An 18,363-nucleotide genomic window follows, 5' to 3' on the forward strand; every position below is an offset into this window, starting at 1 on the left:
CAAAACATTACTTCGTGTCAAAAATGTGCCATGTCAGTGCTGATGCTCTACACCTTTTCTGCAAGGTAATAATCTCAGACTATAATATCATAAAAGTTGGAATGATTTATTATGTCACCATACTGTAAGTTGCATTAGGGACACTTCACAGGCTACTAGGCTTTTGAGAAAAATCAAGGTTGCTGTATTCACTGGTCCCTTGTTGTTAGAACTGAAATACTTTGCATTCTTGCTCACATTGTTTGAGAGCCGCCCAGGTCAATAGTTGTAATAGTGTGTTGCCTAAAGATAACAATCCAAAGCCAGTAGGATTTAGCCTACATCTCTGTCCATTCAACCTGAATAGTACTTGTTTTGGATTTGTTAATTGATTGTGTTCATTGTGACCCTGTTTCTTTCTGTTTACACTGCACACTTGAGAGCTTATTCTATTTATGCTTGACCTGTATCCTGTATAATATGCCAACGGACACTGTTGTGCTCCCATCTCCAGGTGTGGTGCCTCATCTTGCTTTCACTCACCAGACAATGACCAGAAAGCTCTGTGGATGGGACAGTGAGCAGATTCCACACAAAGCATGGGCAGGACTTTGTTTAGCACGGGACACCTGTGATTGAGTACATCTGGAGGTAGGATGGAGGTCACATGCCTCCTGTAAGCTACTGTGCAGGCTTACCACAGACACTCACGCAGGGCCTCCCCGGCACAGCTGTGGGATTGTGGATGCCCAGGGGCAGAAGAGGGCCTGTGACATTTTGAATCAATCAGAGAAAAACCTGTAAAGCTGTTCTTGTGATGCAGATTCAGACCTAGTTCTTAAGCCCACAGAGCTCTCCAAAATAGACTCAGGCAGTGGAACTAAGCAGACTTGAAAGTTTACTCTGAAATAATAGAGTTTCACATACATATATATACACACACACACACACATAATCCTTTCTGACTTAGTTGGTTTCATAAAATCATTAAAGTCCTCTGTAGATGTTTTAGTTTTCTGCCTCCAGCCTGGCAGCAAAACATTTTGACCTTTTGATGAAAGCAGTAGGTTGACTGATAAGCTCTGAAGTATTATCAACAATTTAGATCATTGTACATTTAGATGTGGAACTCAACCCATCACATTTTGATGCACCAGCTTTTTATTCAGATCTTTGTTTCTTGTTTAATTTTGCTATCTATAGCTCCTTTGCTTACTTTTGGCTGATTCACATATCATTTCTTTCTTTTGAATAGCACTACTGCTACCATTACTACAGCTACTACTAATAGTTTGACCGATACTGTATTTTTTAGGCAGATACCGATATTTGAGTTTAAAAATCTGATACAATTTATCCTCCAATTTAGTTTTTCTTTTTACATAAACGCATATTTAAATCTTTAATTAAGATATTCAAGATATTTTGTGGCCAAGATATTTCACATGAAATTTTGCAGTTGAAAAATACAAAGATTCAGCAAATATAACAGTAAGTTTTAAGCTACAAGCTAAAAGGAAACTTGTTCTAACCATTATTTATGTAAGTACACTGAACTTCAGTCAAAACCATCCTTACAAAATATATCTTTGGCATTTTCCATACAGCAGCTTCTTGTAACGTATTGGCCAACATACAGTATATGCTGGTACTGACACATCTGTAAGAAGTCAAAGTCATTTAAAACAACTACTACTAATAATACTCCTGCTACTAATAATAACCGCAACAACATTGTAGTTTCTAAAGTGTTTTAATTGATGTATTACAATGTGTACATTTTCATCAGGTAAACATTTACAATGCAATTGATTATTTCATCGGTTGAAACTCTATTATTTCAGTCCTTTGATCACTTCAGTGTTTGAATATAAGAGTCCTGTTCTGGACAAGATACACAAGACCCCAGCTGTTCCCAACCCCAGTCCATTTGGATGCATGCAAAAACATTACTTCATATCTTCTACACATTAACGGATAATATCAAAGGCAAACAGGAACAGTCTATTCTCGAGAAATGCAATTACAGTTCAGTTCAGCAAAAGTTAGAGATCAAGCAATGTACTATAGCTTAAATACACAGTTTATGTAGTTAGAAGGCCTTTACAAAATCAAAGCCAAAACCATTTGCCTTCTCTCTCAAAGATTAAGACTGTTTAACAGAGAAATGTGCTTGAATGTGTTTAGTAACACTTCATTAATTGATGAATGATAAGATAGGATTGTGCTGGAACTTTTTTTGTGTGCATGCAGTTCACTGAATGAGTATTGATGTCTCCAGATACATTGTGGTCTTTGGAACGATTTTTAGGATATTTGGTTTTTGATATTTTTAAGCTGTAGCAATGATTCTCCACTCAGACCATCTTCTTTCTATCTGTCTGTATTTTGGTGCATTACCTTTGGATACATTTCTTCTTTAGTGACATTGGTCATCAGGTGACAATACTCTATTTCCAGCATATAAACTAACCATGGCTTCAGTGGTTAGATTCAATTTCTTTAGTATTATTAGTAACTAAGGATCAAAAGTGTGGATTTCTGACTGATATTATAGATACGGCAGAATAACTAGGCCAACACAGAGACAAGAAAATAAGTTACCTTTGATCATTTGTGTTTGAATTGTATAATATGATTAAACATTACAGGCTGTGAATCTGTGGAAAATTATTTGCAATTCTCTTTAAGTTTTTATTATTTAAAGTGAGTGAGTTTTGTTGCAAAATCATAGAAGACAAAGTGCACTAAAATGCACCCTTCAATGTTTATTAGGTGTACAGACAGTAGGGTATTGTTTTAATTCTTTGTAAATTTCACCCTCACAACCTCAAGTACGTTCAGGATTGAGAAAGGCCAGAGAAGGTCTGATGATAACAGACAACATTAGTCAGATTTATTTTGGGGATGAGCTTGCCCATATCAGCTGTTGGGTTTTGTTGGGATTAGTGGGTGAGAGCAACTACTTCACACCAGCAGGTTTTATGTTTTACTACGTTGCACCTTTCTTTTCTCTGACTCTAATTATATATTCATATATTACTGCTTTTTAAGAAGATTAGACCAAATTCAGTATGGAAAATGTGCAAAAAATGCATAATAATAATAATAATAATAATTATTATAATATTTATAATAGTGATAATGAGAAGAAAAGTTTTCATGGCACTTTTCTTATTTCTGTGTGGAGCTGAATTAACCTCACTTCAGTGTGCTGTGCTCAAATAGTCATATTTAAAGCTTAACTGATATTGAGGTAACATCAGAGTGTGGAGACAGAAAACAAAAAGAGCAAAAAATCCACTGTATGACAGTGGCTGTGTTTTCTTTTCATCATCTGTGATATTACTACATCATGATCTACGCACTAAAGGTTTGTTAAGTTGACATTAATGCTGTTCTGTGTGGGAACGACCTGACTTGCTACTCTGCCAAAGTGACACCAACACCAGTAATGACCGTCCATCCACACAAGATGAGTCTTTTCTTTAGCCAGTTATAAACCAAAGTGTCCCATGGAACAGATAGAGCAGGCTGTCCATATCCGGTGATGACAAACACCACCATTAGCTTAAACCTGCTAATGCACTCCTCCAGTACAATCAAATTTCTATAAGAATATAACCAGCCTTGTCTATTGTATGTAAAATATTTGAGGAGAAGCTATGTCACTTGCACTGGTAACAAACTCCTTTTAATTGTTAGTGTGATGCCCTACAGAAAACTCATAACTAGCTGTGTCTGATTAACAGAGGAGTCCCCCAGTCAAAGCTTCATGTTAACTAGAAGCTGCATTGTTACCATAATCATTAAAAGTTATTACATTCCGCTTGTGTATTTAAAACACATCATACCTGCTATTTACAACACTGGCCAATGAAACACAAAGCCAGTTAGCTGTATTGATAGTGCAAAGCTAATGTGGGATGTTGGTTTCATATTTTAACAATAACATGAAAACACACATGGAAAGCCTTTGTCAATAGCTAGTGCAGAGGTGATCCTCAGACTTGCCGATGCTAATTGCGCCACTTCCTGAAAATCTCAGTCTTCTTCTTCCAATCCAAAACAATGCCCGTTTTTTTTTTTTTTTGTATTTTGGCACAATCAGTATATAGCACCACCAAAGATCTGCTAAGCAGTCTGTTTGGAGAGAAATCCTCTATGTTGAAACATATTCATACAAACATGAGAGTCACACTGGCATCTTAGCACCAGCTGGAAAAATAAGATTATCCTATCAGCAGTGTACAGAGTTTCCAGCCCAGCTACACTGCCAGTCCTTCTGGACCACAGTGCAGGAGAGCTCATCGGCAGAGAGAGGGGGATGCAGAGTGAACCGCGGGGTAATGAAGCAAATCTATTCTGGGCTTTCAGAGATACAGTTTTTCAAACAAATACCACTTTTAACTTTGGTCTCCATGTTGTGAAAAGCTATGGCTTATCATTTGATAACTCAAGGCAGGGGGTTGTTGCATTCCTTTGTTACCCCTGTTTCTTTTTTCATCTGTTGTTCTCATCCCATCTATTATTGCTACTCTTGTGTTGTCGCTTAACTAGACTTTGTGTTTGCAAAGACATTTTATGGTTTGTTTTTACCTACTTACCAGATGGGTGGGGTTTACGACATATAGGACAGTAAAATAAGAGCCACATATTACAACCACTTACACATATTGTGTGAAAATCTAGTACACAATCCTTTTTAATTGATAGTCTTTCTGGATTGTCCTGATGCAGTACTTCCAACTGATCTAGTGCTCCAGAAAGAATATAACAGCTCCTGTTTTGTCTCACATCTGACTATCTGGTGGGGTTGATGCATTTTCTTGTCATTTTTCAAGAATACTACACTGAAGTTAGACTAGAGAAAACAACACATTTGCTCTCTAACAAAGATCACAACTACAACTCATATCTGTGGAAGGTTTTTTTTCTGCCACCTGTTACTTTAAAGCGCATGTGTCTAAAGACTATCGGTCTTAGGTTCACATAGTAGAAACAATACACAACAAGTGCTCAAAAGACTCAGAGATCACATACTGTCACACACAGAAACAAAATAGCAAAAGAACTCAATTAAATGGTTTCCTTTTTGTTGCGCAAGGTCAAGTACCGTTGGCCTCAGGTGAGGTGAGGCTTTAGGGCGAAGTCCTTTCCTTATGTAGTTCTACTAATAAGCACCAGTGGAATTCAGCTGGTCCTGCACCCCCACTGCCACTCCCCACTCCTCAATCCCTCAGGGTGGCAGTCATTAACTGGTGGCAGTCCAGATCCCCTCGCTGCTCCAACGGTCCCGGCAGCCTCGTGCCCGTCTTCTGATCCACGCACCAGCACTTTCCCCGCTGGCCATCGCGTGCAGGATGACACTGTGGGCATAAAAGATCGATGAAATATTCTTGTCGTGTAACACCTTTAACTTCAGGCGCAAATATTAAAGCTGAATATTTTTGTATTAACAATGGATCAGAGGACTGCATGTAATGTGCTAGGGGTCACTCTGCAGTTAGCCTCAGCTTTACAGATCTTTACAGATCTTTTATGCCTTTATGAGAGCCGCGGTGAGAGAGAGCGACGGGAAGGTTGGGGAGACAGAGAGGGGATGACATGCAGCAAAGGGCCGTGGGTCAGACTCGAACCCTGGCCGCCGCGGTAAGGACTAAGACTTAATATTACATGCTCTACTAAGTGAGCCACTGAGGCGCCCCAGCTTTACAGCTCTTTATAGCTTTTTTTGAATCAGTATTTTGGTTTCCCTGCTCGCACTTCTACTTTCACTGTTCTCATCAGTAGGTTTTCAGCAGCTGTTTCCAACAAAAAAGCTCTAAAAATCCATGACCCACCCTGACAAAGCTAACGACAAGCTGTGGAGCATTTAGCAGCACCAGTAAAGAGAAGGACATTTCCCTGAGAGAGAGAGAGAGAGAGAGAGAGAGTTGCTCCATGTTTGCTGGATGTGTAAATAAGCAAATGTTTGCTAACATGTCTACCGTGTTTTATAAGGTGATGTTATGTCAGAGCTGTGTTTGCCGCATGTTGTGCTGCTGCTGTAAAGAATCAGGTTTATATAAAACTGAGCACTAGGTCAAAGGTTACAGACCAGTTTGATTATCTTGAACAGAGGAGTCAATGCAGCTCTGGGCTTTGTCCTGCATGAATGGTTAAAAAGGTGTTTGTCAGGTATAACAATATTTTATCAGCAAACCACATTTAAAAGAAAAACAGAGTCATACATTAAAGTCACTCACACCCTGCTGGCACTTAAAGTTGCCTTAAACAAACTGGGAGAAGTATTTTAAGTAATGTAATTATTAGATTAAAATCCTCTGAGGTTTGTCACATGAGTTCGTAACTACTGTTAAAGTAGTGGTAGCTTTTGATTACTGTAACACAAAATTTATTACACGATTTTGTACTTTTTCTGTAGTGATTTACAGTTTCAAAAAGCCTCCAAGACCAGTTAACAGTTTCAGAGCAACCTCGCTGTGAAATGACTCCCAGTTGTCCCTCATGACCTGTGCTTTACTTCCCTATAATTTTTATCACAGTGCAGTTTTAGTTAAACAGTAAACAGATGCCTGTAAATCTGAGCAGACAGAGATACTTTAACCATGTTACACAATCAACATAACTCAGACTCTTGATGACCGGGGCCTTAGCAGAGCTTTTCCTTTTATCACTAACTCTGCGTCTGCTGCTTTGATTGCATATACAGCTCAGGGCAGTCTTATCTGTGTTTTTATGTTCTCTGATTCTCTCACTCTTATCTGCATAGTTGCCCAATCTTGCAAAGTCAGAATAACAAAAAAAAGTAACTGCATCCAAAAGCTAATTGCATCCATCACAGCAATAAAGTGATTATTGTTCAACAGTTTAGGGGAAACCACTTTACACACATAGTTCAACTCTTGATTTCTGAAAGTAAATCACTTTTCATGTGAGCTTAGAAAAATAAGGTCTTGGCATTAGCACGACAGTCTGCTTGGAGACACTTCTGTGTTGATCTTGAACTAGTAAGACAATATTTCATCGGCTGCAGTCATGTGTTGTGTTTTGGCCCACAGATTGCTGATGTAGTTTGAAAGGAACTGTTTGAAGTACAGAGATGCATTTTTATTTGTACTGGCTTAATAATGGAGATTCACAGTTCACCAGAACACACGGCCAAATAGTGGTCTGCTCAGTGTGTGCTTGAAATCACAGACCTGTTTAGCGTGGAAGTCTCCGTTCTTGTCGCAGTTGGGTATAGGGATTGTGAAGAGATCATCGTGTGTGCGGGTATTTGATGCCAATCTGTCCAGTGCTCTTTGTAGCTCAGCACGACATGGAGCCTGTAGGAGAAACCATTTAAACAAATCAGCAGAGTTCCAGATGTAGATGCACATAGATATTTGCAGTGGCATAAGAAAATTTGCTGTGTATGAAAATAATGGAAAGTCTCGAGTTTCCAAAATGGACAAGAAAATCATGAGGTAAAATGAAAAATCCGCCACCATGAGTTATGAGATCGTTTCAGCTAATCATGAAACGAATAAATAATACATCTAGATAAATGTCCAAAAAAAAGTAGAGTATATTTAAGAAAAAAAACACTTGGCAAACTGGGAAAACAGGAAATACTAAATCCAAAAGGATTTACAGTAAAAGCTTATAACTCACATATTCTATTTCACCTGCTGAGCACATTGCCTTCAGATCTGGGAACTTGCTGTTTTCAAATTTGGGATATTAAATTCACCTTCTTGGGAAAAATCCCGGCTTTGACTTGGATTTCAATAAATAAATCATGATGGCAAAGTCAAAGTGCCGTCGTGTTGTGATACCTAAATTTCGCATCATGAGTTTTAATTTGACGCCAAGAAATGCCGACAACCGTTAACAGTTTGAGTTGGTTGCATTTACTTTATAACCATGTAATTATCACATGTGAATATATCATTCTGGCAGATTTTAGCACAGCCAGTTCAGCTGCATTCCCCATACAGACTTTAAAAACACAAAAAAGTATAAACATAAATATCCAAAAATAATAAAACCGTCCTGGGTGGGCAGCTCAAATAAATCTAAATGTGAGACACTCTGGCATTGCTGTGTAACACATTGCTTTGTTAGATGGATGTAGCCTACTAAAATGTGGTAAAAACAGCCTGTTACTGATTAATGGGGATGTTATGATCATGCTCCTGCCAATGTTAAAACAGCAAATTGCATGTTGATGTCAATGTCCACCTGTACATTATTTCACAAGACCGCAACTAAATGTTACAGTGTGTAAATAACTAATTTGTACAATTTATAACCTGACTGTTACGCTTGTGGCTTTGGAACTATAAAGCCCTAATGTAAAACACCTGCTGCGGCTGAGGCGTGTTCTGCAGAGGGAATTGCCCGGGTGTGTTGTTTTCTGTTGAAACTGATAAGATGTCAGAAGATTGTTTCTCTCACCAGCGCCGCCTTGGTCTCCTCCCTGGCGGTGTTGCTTCTCTGATTTGTGGATTTGGGAGGGTGTCGTGCCAGGGTCTTCTGTATGCAGCGTTTGTCTTGTGGACTGCACCGGATATTGCTGTTGTTTGGGTGCTCAGGGATGATCTCATCCTGCCTGTCCATCGCTAAAGGGCAAGGAATAATGCTTGAGTTCCTCAAATTCAACAAGGTGAACAATACACTGTCAGAAGTGTTTCATAAACAGTTGGACAAAAACATTTTTTGGCATGATTGTCAGTGCAATACAGTGCAATATCAGCGCATCCATTATTTGAATTATTTGGCTGAGTGTCAGAGAGCAGGAGCTGTTCTGCTAATCCTCCTTGTCCTTCTACATAATGTCCCATACAGCTGAATGTGGTGAAATGTAGGCTAAAAATGAGGCCAGGTTAACCTCAAGGACACAGAGCTGTGTTCCCGCTCTGGGGGGTAATCTGCACCTCAGCTCTCACCCTGGTACTCTTCAACTACTGCACCGCAGCCATGCCACAAGTTCTGAGGCTCTTTAAAAACGATACCACCCCTGTTCTGCCACCCTCTGTACATTGTGGTCTGTGCCACATTCACCTTTGCATCCCTATAATCCTGCAGTTCCATGGCCCTGAAGGCAGCCAGCTGCTTCCTCAGGAAATGCCCCCCTCCCTCTTCACTCTCCACCCTTCCACAACAACCTCAGCCTGTGCCAGATGGAGGTTGTTAGAGGGTATTTGCACTGTCACAAGTGGGCACCACTGTGTGTGTGTGTGTGTGTGTGTGTGTGTGTGTGTGTGTGTGTGTGTGTGTGTGTGTGTGTGTGTGTGTGTGTGTGTGTGTGCGCGCGTGTGCGTGTGTGCGTGTGCGCACGCGCGTGTGTGTGTGTGTGAGCGTGTGTGTGTGTGTGTGTGTGTGCACGCGCGTGTGTGTGTGCGCACGCGTGTGTGTGTGTGTGTGTGTGTGCGCTGGTTAGTGGTTGGGGGCACAAGATGGGCTAAATGAGGGATAGAGGTTTGCATGTGTCTTTCTTATGCACATGCATGTTGCCTTTCACCTGTGTGTTATCAGACTTGGCAGCATTTGGTGCTTTCTGCTCATAACCTGTGGCATTTTACAGATCAGCGCTGGAATCGAAGCATTTTAAACTGTGATTTCACCATTTTGAAGCTGTTCTCACACTGATGCCTGAACCAGATCTGAGCTCTGCTTTATATCTAAGGTCACTGCCAGGCATCCAGTTAATTGCAGTTGGCAAAGAGACAATGACGGTGGGTCAGTAGCCTCTGTGATCTTGTGCAATGTAAAGCCTCTCCTCAGGTCCCCAATGCGTGAACCCATACTTGCACACATCCAAACCAGTACAAGCTTGTCTTTGCAGTACTGCTGTAGCTCCTGCTGGAGTCAAGTATTGATTCTGGGCTGTTTTCTGGTGATGATAAGATTTTTTTTTTACAGCTCAGTGGCAGGAGTCAGAAGGTGACCGTCTTTCTCTAAACTTCATAGACAGTCATCTTGCTTGGCTTGGCTTGTGTAGGGGGGGAAGTGTCTCTTGGCTGTTTGTATTTTTAGTCTTGTTGCTGTTAAGCCTTGCTCATCAGCACTTTCTTCCACAAGAGCCAACAGGGTTTCAGCTGTTTCCTTCGTTCCAAGTTGTTCTTTCTCGTCTTTTGCCAGTTCACACTTTTCCGATTCCACACTCTTTCGCAGGGTGAGCCAACGTGATTTAGAAGTGGGTCAGGGGTGGCATGTCCTGTTTGCTACCACTGCTGTTTTCCATGGAGGAAGTCGCCACTTCTCTGTGTGGTTTCATTTGATTTGGATCAGCAGCTCTTGGCTTTTAAAATATAATTCCTACAGTCCATTATCAGCCCCGGAGCTGATGCACCACACTTCACTGCCAGTCACAGGTGCAGAGCAAAGATAAAGAAAGGTCATGGGTAAACATGTACTCATACTCAGAATCGGGAATAGGCTTTACCTGCCTTCTTTTGTCTTTTGGTATGATTACGATGAGATAAAGCTGAGTCAACAAGATGCATTATAACATATACAGACCATTACCTTTAATCTGTTAATCAGCAGGATAAAATTCATTATCGACTTCATCCTTAAGTCATAGTGCAAAGACAATACAATATCTGATTGGCTCCACTTTGTTTGGACTGGCTGACGAATTCCAAACCTGTTGCACAATAAACTACATGGCTTGCTCAATCTGGTTCTTACTTAAATATTTGTTGTCACATATCAGCCGCAGCACTTGGAAATTGATTCGTCAGCTCTAGCCAGTAGACGTGTGAGCATCAGCCATTACGGGTTGAGTGAAAGCGTACTGATTACAAGGCTCTGTCTTTCAGAGGAAAAAAAACTTTACACCATGTAAATCATTTAATATACATTACGATAAATCAGCGCCACACCCTCTGTTTATACAGTGTATTTACCTTCCTGTCGCAGTCCGCAAAACAGTGATATGGGGGTCTAAAGGGGTCATGGGATTTCAGATTCCACTGTTCAGGGCTTTAAAGCTGAGCTTGTAAACCCAAAGACAAATATCCTCCTCAAATAAATATTTAGTTATGCTGAGCGAGATTGGCAGAGCACTTTCCAAAGGTTTATATTTCTACAAGCTTAGATTTCGGATCGAAGCCAAAAGAGAGTCCACTATGTGAAACATTCGTACAAAAACTTGAGATGCACCCTTTTAAAAATAATGACTGCAATTGTTTGATACGGATACGTTGTAGATAGTTGCAGGGCGCTCATGAAGTGATGTCAACAGATAAGTTTGAAAACACTAAGAGGAGTTGTGGAGCGACTTCTCCACAGGGTGAAGAGCCCGGCTGATGTACCAGCCAGTGTTAGCTTGTCCTAGACAGAGGCTTATCTGTATTGGCGCATGTTGTGGCCGATAACTAACAAGAAATTGCCGGACATTCATAAGAGCACCGACCAGTTCAAATCTTCTCACTCACTTTATAGTTTGGTTCCAATTCCAAAAAAAAAATGAAAAGATGTCTATAAAAGTTAACTTAAAATTTGCGGGAAAATCTTTATTCTTGCTGACTTCCAGTGGTTTATCCTCTCAGTGATGTAGGCGTACACTTGTACAGGTACAACGGGCGTAACACGGCTCATTTCTGACTGAACAAACGGAGAACTGAGGCCAGTAAAATAGCTTCTCAGCCTGTTGTTGAATTACTCTTTAAAATGTTTGTTTATGTAGAAGATGTCAATTATATAAATCCCAGAAGTTGTCTAAATTCTAAAGTTGTCAAATAACCTGAATGAGGCTTGTTTTTCCAAATGATTTTCTCCACAATGCAACAATAAAATTTACGACATAATGGGTAAATGAAGGCAAACAGACTCACAACACATTCTTACCCCAATGTGACCAGATGAGTCTTTCTCCTCTAAACTAAAACAACAGAACTAAAAAACAACAACAAAAGAAACAGAAAAACAATTACAGAGCGGTGGTGGAATCAGTGTTACTGAGATTTGAAGTTTGTTTTAACCTGTTTAATGGTATATAAACTATTCGTCTTCTGCATTTAATATGTCCTAAGTAATGAATCTGATGAAAACTATACTCTGAGGGGAAGCTGTTTTGTAATGTTTTGTAATGTTTTGTAATGTAAACTAGGCTCGCTTCCAAAAAAACTTGTCAGTCAACACTGAGTATCAGACCAGCAGCTACCAGGCAGAAGATTTCTTTGAATCAGTTAATCATCAGAGTCAATGTCAGGCGCAGTTACAAGAACACTGTTCAGGACTGCCAGCACGTGCTGCAAGAAGTGACATGACATGAAATGTTTGAAAACCACTTTAGTTGTCAGGTTAAACATAGAAAGTTGTATGTTCTTGTGTTTGCGAGCACCTCCTCTGTTTTGCATTCTTCATATGGGATGGACAAGAAGTAACGCTGGTTCAGCAGCACGACAAACATGAATGACAAAGACAAGAAATGAGCTGCTGCACTGCCTGATGCTCCTCTGGCCACTCACTTCCCATTCAGCTGATGTCACAGCAGTATCCAGAAACACAACATGTTTGTGAGTCTGAATCCAAAGAGAACAGAGCAGCAGCAGTTTACTGCCCTGTTTGTTTTACCCTTCAAATCTGAAAATAGAACTCAGCGATATGCAGACGAAGAATCCTTTGAGAGTATTTTGGCAGATATTGCAATTGTGATATCGTCGCGATTATAGTGGGAATTGTCATTTTTGCATTTCATTTTCACTGAAAAAAATATAAAAATTATGGTGATGTGATTTTTTGGGGGGGCAGGGGCTTTACCAAACATAAATGTTTTGCTATGTCTGGAGAGTGATTTCTAGGCTGGATGTGCTTCATTTATGGTCTGTTGTGACACATTTGGTCTTTTTTATTTTATTTCATCTTTTAATCTTTTTATTTTATCGCTCCTGCGATTTGGATGCTGCACATGGCCAGATTGCATTCAGCCAATTGTTCAGCCTTGTTGATCAGAGACAAAAATATGAGTTAAGGATGGAACATCTTCCAGATGCATCACCATCAGATTAAACATTATCCTTTATCCTGGTTTGGTTCAAAACATTGTCCTGTGATGAAAATAAAACATGGCTTGAGAACCTTTCGTAGCTTCAATCCTATTTTTCATCCTGATAAAACATGTTCAGAGACACCTGAATTTGTGTCACTTATCCTACAATATAAACTAGACTGATGTATTATAGTCATTATTAACCTCGGGGCCATAACTCAACAGGCCAGGCTCCATTCTACTGTTTGTTGTGTAGATTTATTTGCTTTCAGATTTGTGAGTAAATTCTGTCATAGGAAGCTGGGCTGATCCTAGACATCCATCATTCGTTGATGCGCTGTTACTGAATGTGATAAATAGATCTATGAATAGAGGGAAACGTGCAGCTGCAGTGAATTAGGTCAAACTATTCTGAGTTACATCATAACTTAATTTTGAGCAGACTTGTCTTGTTTTAATAAATGTAAGTGCAAGGAGAGGAAATGAATACTACAGCATTTCTAATAGCCAGCGAAGCAATTTACTACCTGGAATATTAGTTTGAACTAATACAGAATTTCATCTTAATGAAAGGCAAAAAATATAATTAATGATCGCTGCTCAGAAAATACTTTTTGTCAATAAAATCACCATTTGTTATAAAGACGTATAGAATGATAGAAGGTGTAAATTGCTGCAGTGTTTTTTTGTTCCTGAATACTGGGCTTAAACTTCAATGTGAAATCCCAGCCCTCGAGGATTCACTGTCCTCCTCAGATTAAGTGTATTTCATGGCCAGGACAATGGTGGATTGTTTGTGTATCTCTCAGCTCCAACACTAGAAGGGGGTCCCTGTCTCACAGAGGACAGCAATTAGCTAATCACATTTACTCCCGCACAAGAACCCCAGCTGTACAAATGCGCCGCACAACCCAAAGAAAGCAAATACACAACATTAGGGGACATCTGCTCAAAGACGTTTGAAACAATTCCCCCAAAATACATTCACATCTTTAACCAGTTCACAACTCACAACCAAAATGTGCTGAGGAGTGCTTGCTCATAGGAGAAAGGGAAATCTAGGTTAGCATGCCTCTTTCATAAAGACCTGTGTGCGTCACAGCAAATTGGGCATAGTTGGACAGAGTCTGGCTCCACTGACAGCTTCATTCATGCAGCGTCTTCGGTGCCTGTAGGTGTAAGACTTTTCATATCTGACATCTGTATCAGTTTGTAAATAATATCCGTTTCACTGTCAGAGGGAAGCATTTGAATACGACACCGGGGCAGACTCGGCTGGAATGTGGGAGCAGATGCCAACACTCGCATGATGATTTATTCTAAGTATTAGGATAGAGAGGGTTTCTAAGAATGGGATATTAAGAAGCACTAAAGCTGTCTTAGACCTTGATATAAGATGCTGGATAGTGCTTGTTGTTGCTATGGAAATTCAGTATAAATAATAATAAATGTTTGAGAGAAATACAGTGTTGGGATCCTAAGAAAATGGACTGGTGGTTCATAAAACTTGATATATTGCACTCCCTTTTCATTAGTAGTTAGTTAAAATTAGGTGACAACCATGAGGCAGCACAAATCTTTGTGACACAAGTGTTTTGTTGTAGCATCTGGATGCGGGGCTGTAACTGAACACCTAAATTCCCTTCAGAGGGCTGTCCATATCTGCCTCTACCCCATGGTCCTTTTCATTATGAATTCTCTTGGTTTTTAAAAACCCTCTTCTATTTTTATCTAGCATGTTCACTGTTGCTAGGAGTGGGGCAGTGTCAGTCATGTATTCAGGAGATGCACCCCCTTGTTTAATAATGCATAAGCACGGTGAATGCGCCACAAAGGAAATCTCCTGCTTGTGACTGGAGTTGCTCCTCGCCTCTCCCCTGTGCCTTTTTGATTGTCTCTCTACTGCCATGGTTTACATTGAACATTCTTATACAGTGGATTTGAGCTGCTGCCCAGAAGAATTGATTTACAGTGAGATTTATTGGGTAGAGCTTCCCCGCTTTGTTATGACAGACTCCAGGGGTGAGGAGGAGTGTGGAGACAGAACTCAGCACTCAGATTACAGAACACTGAAAACAAAACTTATGAACTTTCCAAAATGTTCCATCTACTGCCGCCCCGCCCTGGAGTAAGGACCCTAGACTCCCCCAGTGCACTATAACCCACTTCCAGGCCAGCTGATCGGACAATGTGGCGTCAAAAGCAGAAATAATGTTCAGGGAGAACATTCTGCGAGATAAATTGGTGTGGATGGACAGAGGTGGGCCAAGATGAGACAGCCCTCCATTTTTATCATGCTCTAAACAGCTTTCCTTGTCGCTCTGATTCCATTTAGTCACGCTATGTGCCGGCCTAACCTATGCTGGCCCTGTACAGAGAGCAGAAGGCTCTCATTTCAGGTCTGGCAGCAAGAGTGCCGATGAGCTCATCCTCATGAAGGAGCTGGACGCGGTGGGCGATGCACTCGAAGGCTTGTCGGAGTTTGGGGGGGGGGGGGGGGGGGGGGTTTGCACCCAGGGCCAGGGGAAACAGATGCTGCAATGAAGATGAACATCCTGGGAGTTTTATATTGGCTAAGTTGATCCAAATCTTTGGTGTTCTGACGCTAGCAGATAGCCTACTGCCATTACCAGTAAATGTCTAGGAGCAGAGGCTCAGTGGGAGCAACGCCGGGCGAGTTAGTAAATAATCTGGAACGAATGAAAGACCCACCTGTCTGTGACACATTATAACAATTGTCTCATATGGCATAATGGAAATCAACACCACTCCCTTTGTGGAAAGCAGAGAAAGACAAACAGTAGAGAATTTCATCAGTAGAGAGACGTTAACGTCAAAGCAGTGAACTGGAACTGGATATGCAGATAAGACATCCAGTATTAGACGTCCCACTGTGTGAAAGTGGAAACAGACTTTCTTCTTTACAAGAGGAATGCAGCAACAAAGAGGAGAATAAGAAGCTGGCCCAGAAAAGTGTGATAGAGACACTGACAGCAGAAGAAGAGTTAGACATCTGCCGCAGCAGCAGTAGGAGGGATGGGGGTGTCCATGAAAGAGCACCAAGTGAATTACTGATTGCAGAGAGCTCTAATAGCTCCAGACTGGCCACACTCCATTACAGTCATTTCATACAGCAGCTTTTATTACCTCCTCCCATTACAAACACACACACACACACACACACACACACACACACACACACTCACATTCCTAGTATCACCACAATGCATTTCACTGCCTTCACTACACCAATACCTGCAGGATCTCAGTTTAACATTGGCATGATGGGATAATTCCACACCCAAGGAATGCTGGGAAAGGGAATTTTTAGTGTAACTATCTGCACTAACCAAATGCATGATCTCCCGACTAAAGCAGGTATGGTCCAACTTGCATGCCGCACAGAGTCATACAGAGTGCAGACACATGCAACAGACACACACACACACATACACACACACACACACACACACTCACATGCACACACGCCCACCCCATCTATCACCACACCTCCTCCACTCGCCTCTCTGAAGCCTGCTCTGCGTCTTACAGCAGGGCCCCTTTCACAACGACCGGCCACAAGACAGCAGAGGGACTGTGTGCACTCTCCCATCAGGCCATGCGTGAGGAGCTGGTGTGTGTGCATGCTCTGGTTCAGGGCTTAGCTGAGATTAGGGTAAACAAGCAGCACATTGTCACACCCCCCAACTCTGACCCTGCCCAGCTCAGGTAAGGCCCAGGCAGCGGAGACAGAAAATATTCTGGTCTGCCCGGCCGTGGGTCCACAGAGCGAGAGGGACAGAGAGACGCCAGTCCAGGTCATTTTGGACAGACCTGGTCAGCTGTGTTCATACAATCAGAGCATCTTGACATAGACATGTGCAGAGATATGTTATGTAAATGCATTAGTGCTTTGTACCTCTTTATAACTTACAATCACTAAAAGAAAGAAGAGCCCGGTGTCATCAGTCCACACACACACACACACACACACAAACACTCTGACCCCTTCACTCTCACCTGAGTTCTCCTCCACCTCCCGCTCATCGGTGCACACCCCCTGGCCGTGCATCAGCGAGTGCAGTGGCCTCTCCACACCACGCGGCGGGTAGCAGCGGAGGCCTGTGCCACATCGAGGTGAGTAGACGCCACAGTGCGCCCCTTTAGGCAGGGCACAGGTGGGGCAGCAGCCGCAGCCGGGCTCCCGCACTGTCTCCTCGCAGCCCTCCGGCAGCCGGCAGCTGGCCAGCCTCTCCTCAGAGCACACCGGGCAGCGAATGGCCTGGTCCGACAAACACAGTGCCACCAGCGACAGGGCGCCAAACACCCACAGGCCCCTGCAGGATGGAGCTACTGCCACGCCACCTCCACGCACCATGGCAGCCCCAGCACCTGCACACAATCGTTCTCCCTCGTGTATGGTCCCCTCTGCCTCCCTGTCCTCTCTGAGTGTTGTGCAGCTTTATCACTTTATACTTCAACAGCAGATTTTAGACAAACAAGGGAGCTTTGAGAAGAACTCTTTGTCCAGGATGGTCTTTGATATTTTCAGCTGGTTAGTGTTTCAATTGCAGGGACACAATGCCTCTGCTGTATTGCCTCTCCGTTCCTCTGATTCAATTTCACAGCGCAGAAATTGGAGCCTGCTCTTGATCTGCTCGCCTGGCGAATGTAGTGGTGATAAGAACTAGTTTTTGTTGTGTTGGAATGAACAGTTGCAGAAAGGATATCCAGTGTGCTCAGGTGAGTCTTGCTCTCTCTCCTCGAGTTTGAGTCCAGAGGCTCGCCCACCCTCTGCTGAAACACCAAAAAAAAAATCTGGTCTACAAGTGTCCAAATGCAAAGCAGGTCATCAAAAGGCAGTGTTTTAAGTAACAGCTGCAGTTTCCTCCTCTTGCTTGTGTGCAGTGCAAAGGACTCGCTCCTGAGAATGGCTCAACACGAGTGGCTCTCCTTGGACTTTATACTGGTCCATAGACACGCCTCTTTCTACAGTGAGAGAGGAGCTGAAAGGCACAGCGGAGGAAAGCCAGGCTAAAGCTCTCTCCCTCTGTCTCCCTCTTTCTCTCTCTATCTCTCTCCTACTCAGACACACAAGCTTATACACTCTCTCCCTCACTTGTCCTCTCTCAATCCTGAGTGCACCAGGAGAAGAAACAGCTGAATTGCCCTCTCACTTGCTCACACACAGATTACATTTAGTTTTCTCCCCCACCCAATCATTATTATTCTCTTCTGCCATGTCCGACGGATTTCATGTCACCAGCACTCAGATATGTTGATTTGCATTTTGCTAGATCACTTGATAAAACATTTTGGTCCATAAGAAAGTAAAAACCAGAAGACACATCAGTGCCGGTCCACTTTAATCAACCCCAAATGCCCAACACACATGC

At 41.9% G+C, this 18,363-nt stretch overlaps 1 protein-coding gene and 1 long non-coding RNA gene across 2 annotated transcripts in view; one reads left to right on the plus strand and one right to left on the minus strand.

Moving 5' to 3' along the window:
• The window catches only part of LOC130167058 (uncharacterized), a 25,359-nt gene extending 23,547 nt beyond the window's left edge, over positions 1-1,812 (plus strand). The window contains exon 4 of the long non-coding RNA XR_008827221.1: positions 494-1,812. This is a non-coding gene — a long non-coding RNA (uncharacterized LOC130167058). The remainder of the gene's footprint in view (positions 1-493) is intronic.
• LOC130167057 (insulin-like growth factor-binding protein 4) lies at positions 1,714-17,908 on the minus strand. Its single transcript, XM_056373028.1, has 4 exons — positions 16,988-17,908; positions 8,425-8,588; positions 7,185-7,310; positions 1,714-5,348 (listed from the first exon to the last, which is right to left on the minus strand). The coding sequence occupies exons 1-4, from the start codon at positions 17,343-17,345 to the stop codon at positions 5,211-5,213; spliced, it is 786 nt and encodes a 261-aa protein (XP_056229003.1). The 5' UTR covers positions 17,346-17,908; the 3' UTR covers positions 1,714-5,210.
• Between the last annotated feature and the right edge of the window lie 455 nt (positions 17,909-18,363).

This window comes from Seriola aureovittata, chromosome 3 (assembly GCF_021018895.1).
Source record: "Seriola aureovittata isolate HTS-2021-v1 ecotype China chromosome 3, ASM2101889v1, whole genome shotgun sequence".
NCBI classification, from domain to species: domain Eukaryota; kingdom Metazoa; phylum Chordata; class Actinopteri; order Carangiformes; family Carangidae; genus Seriola; species Seriola aureovittata.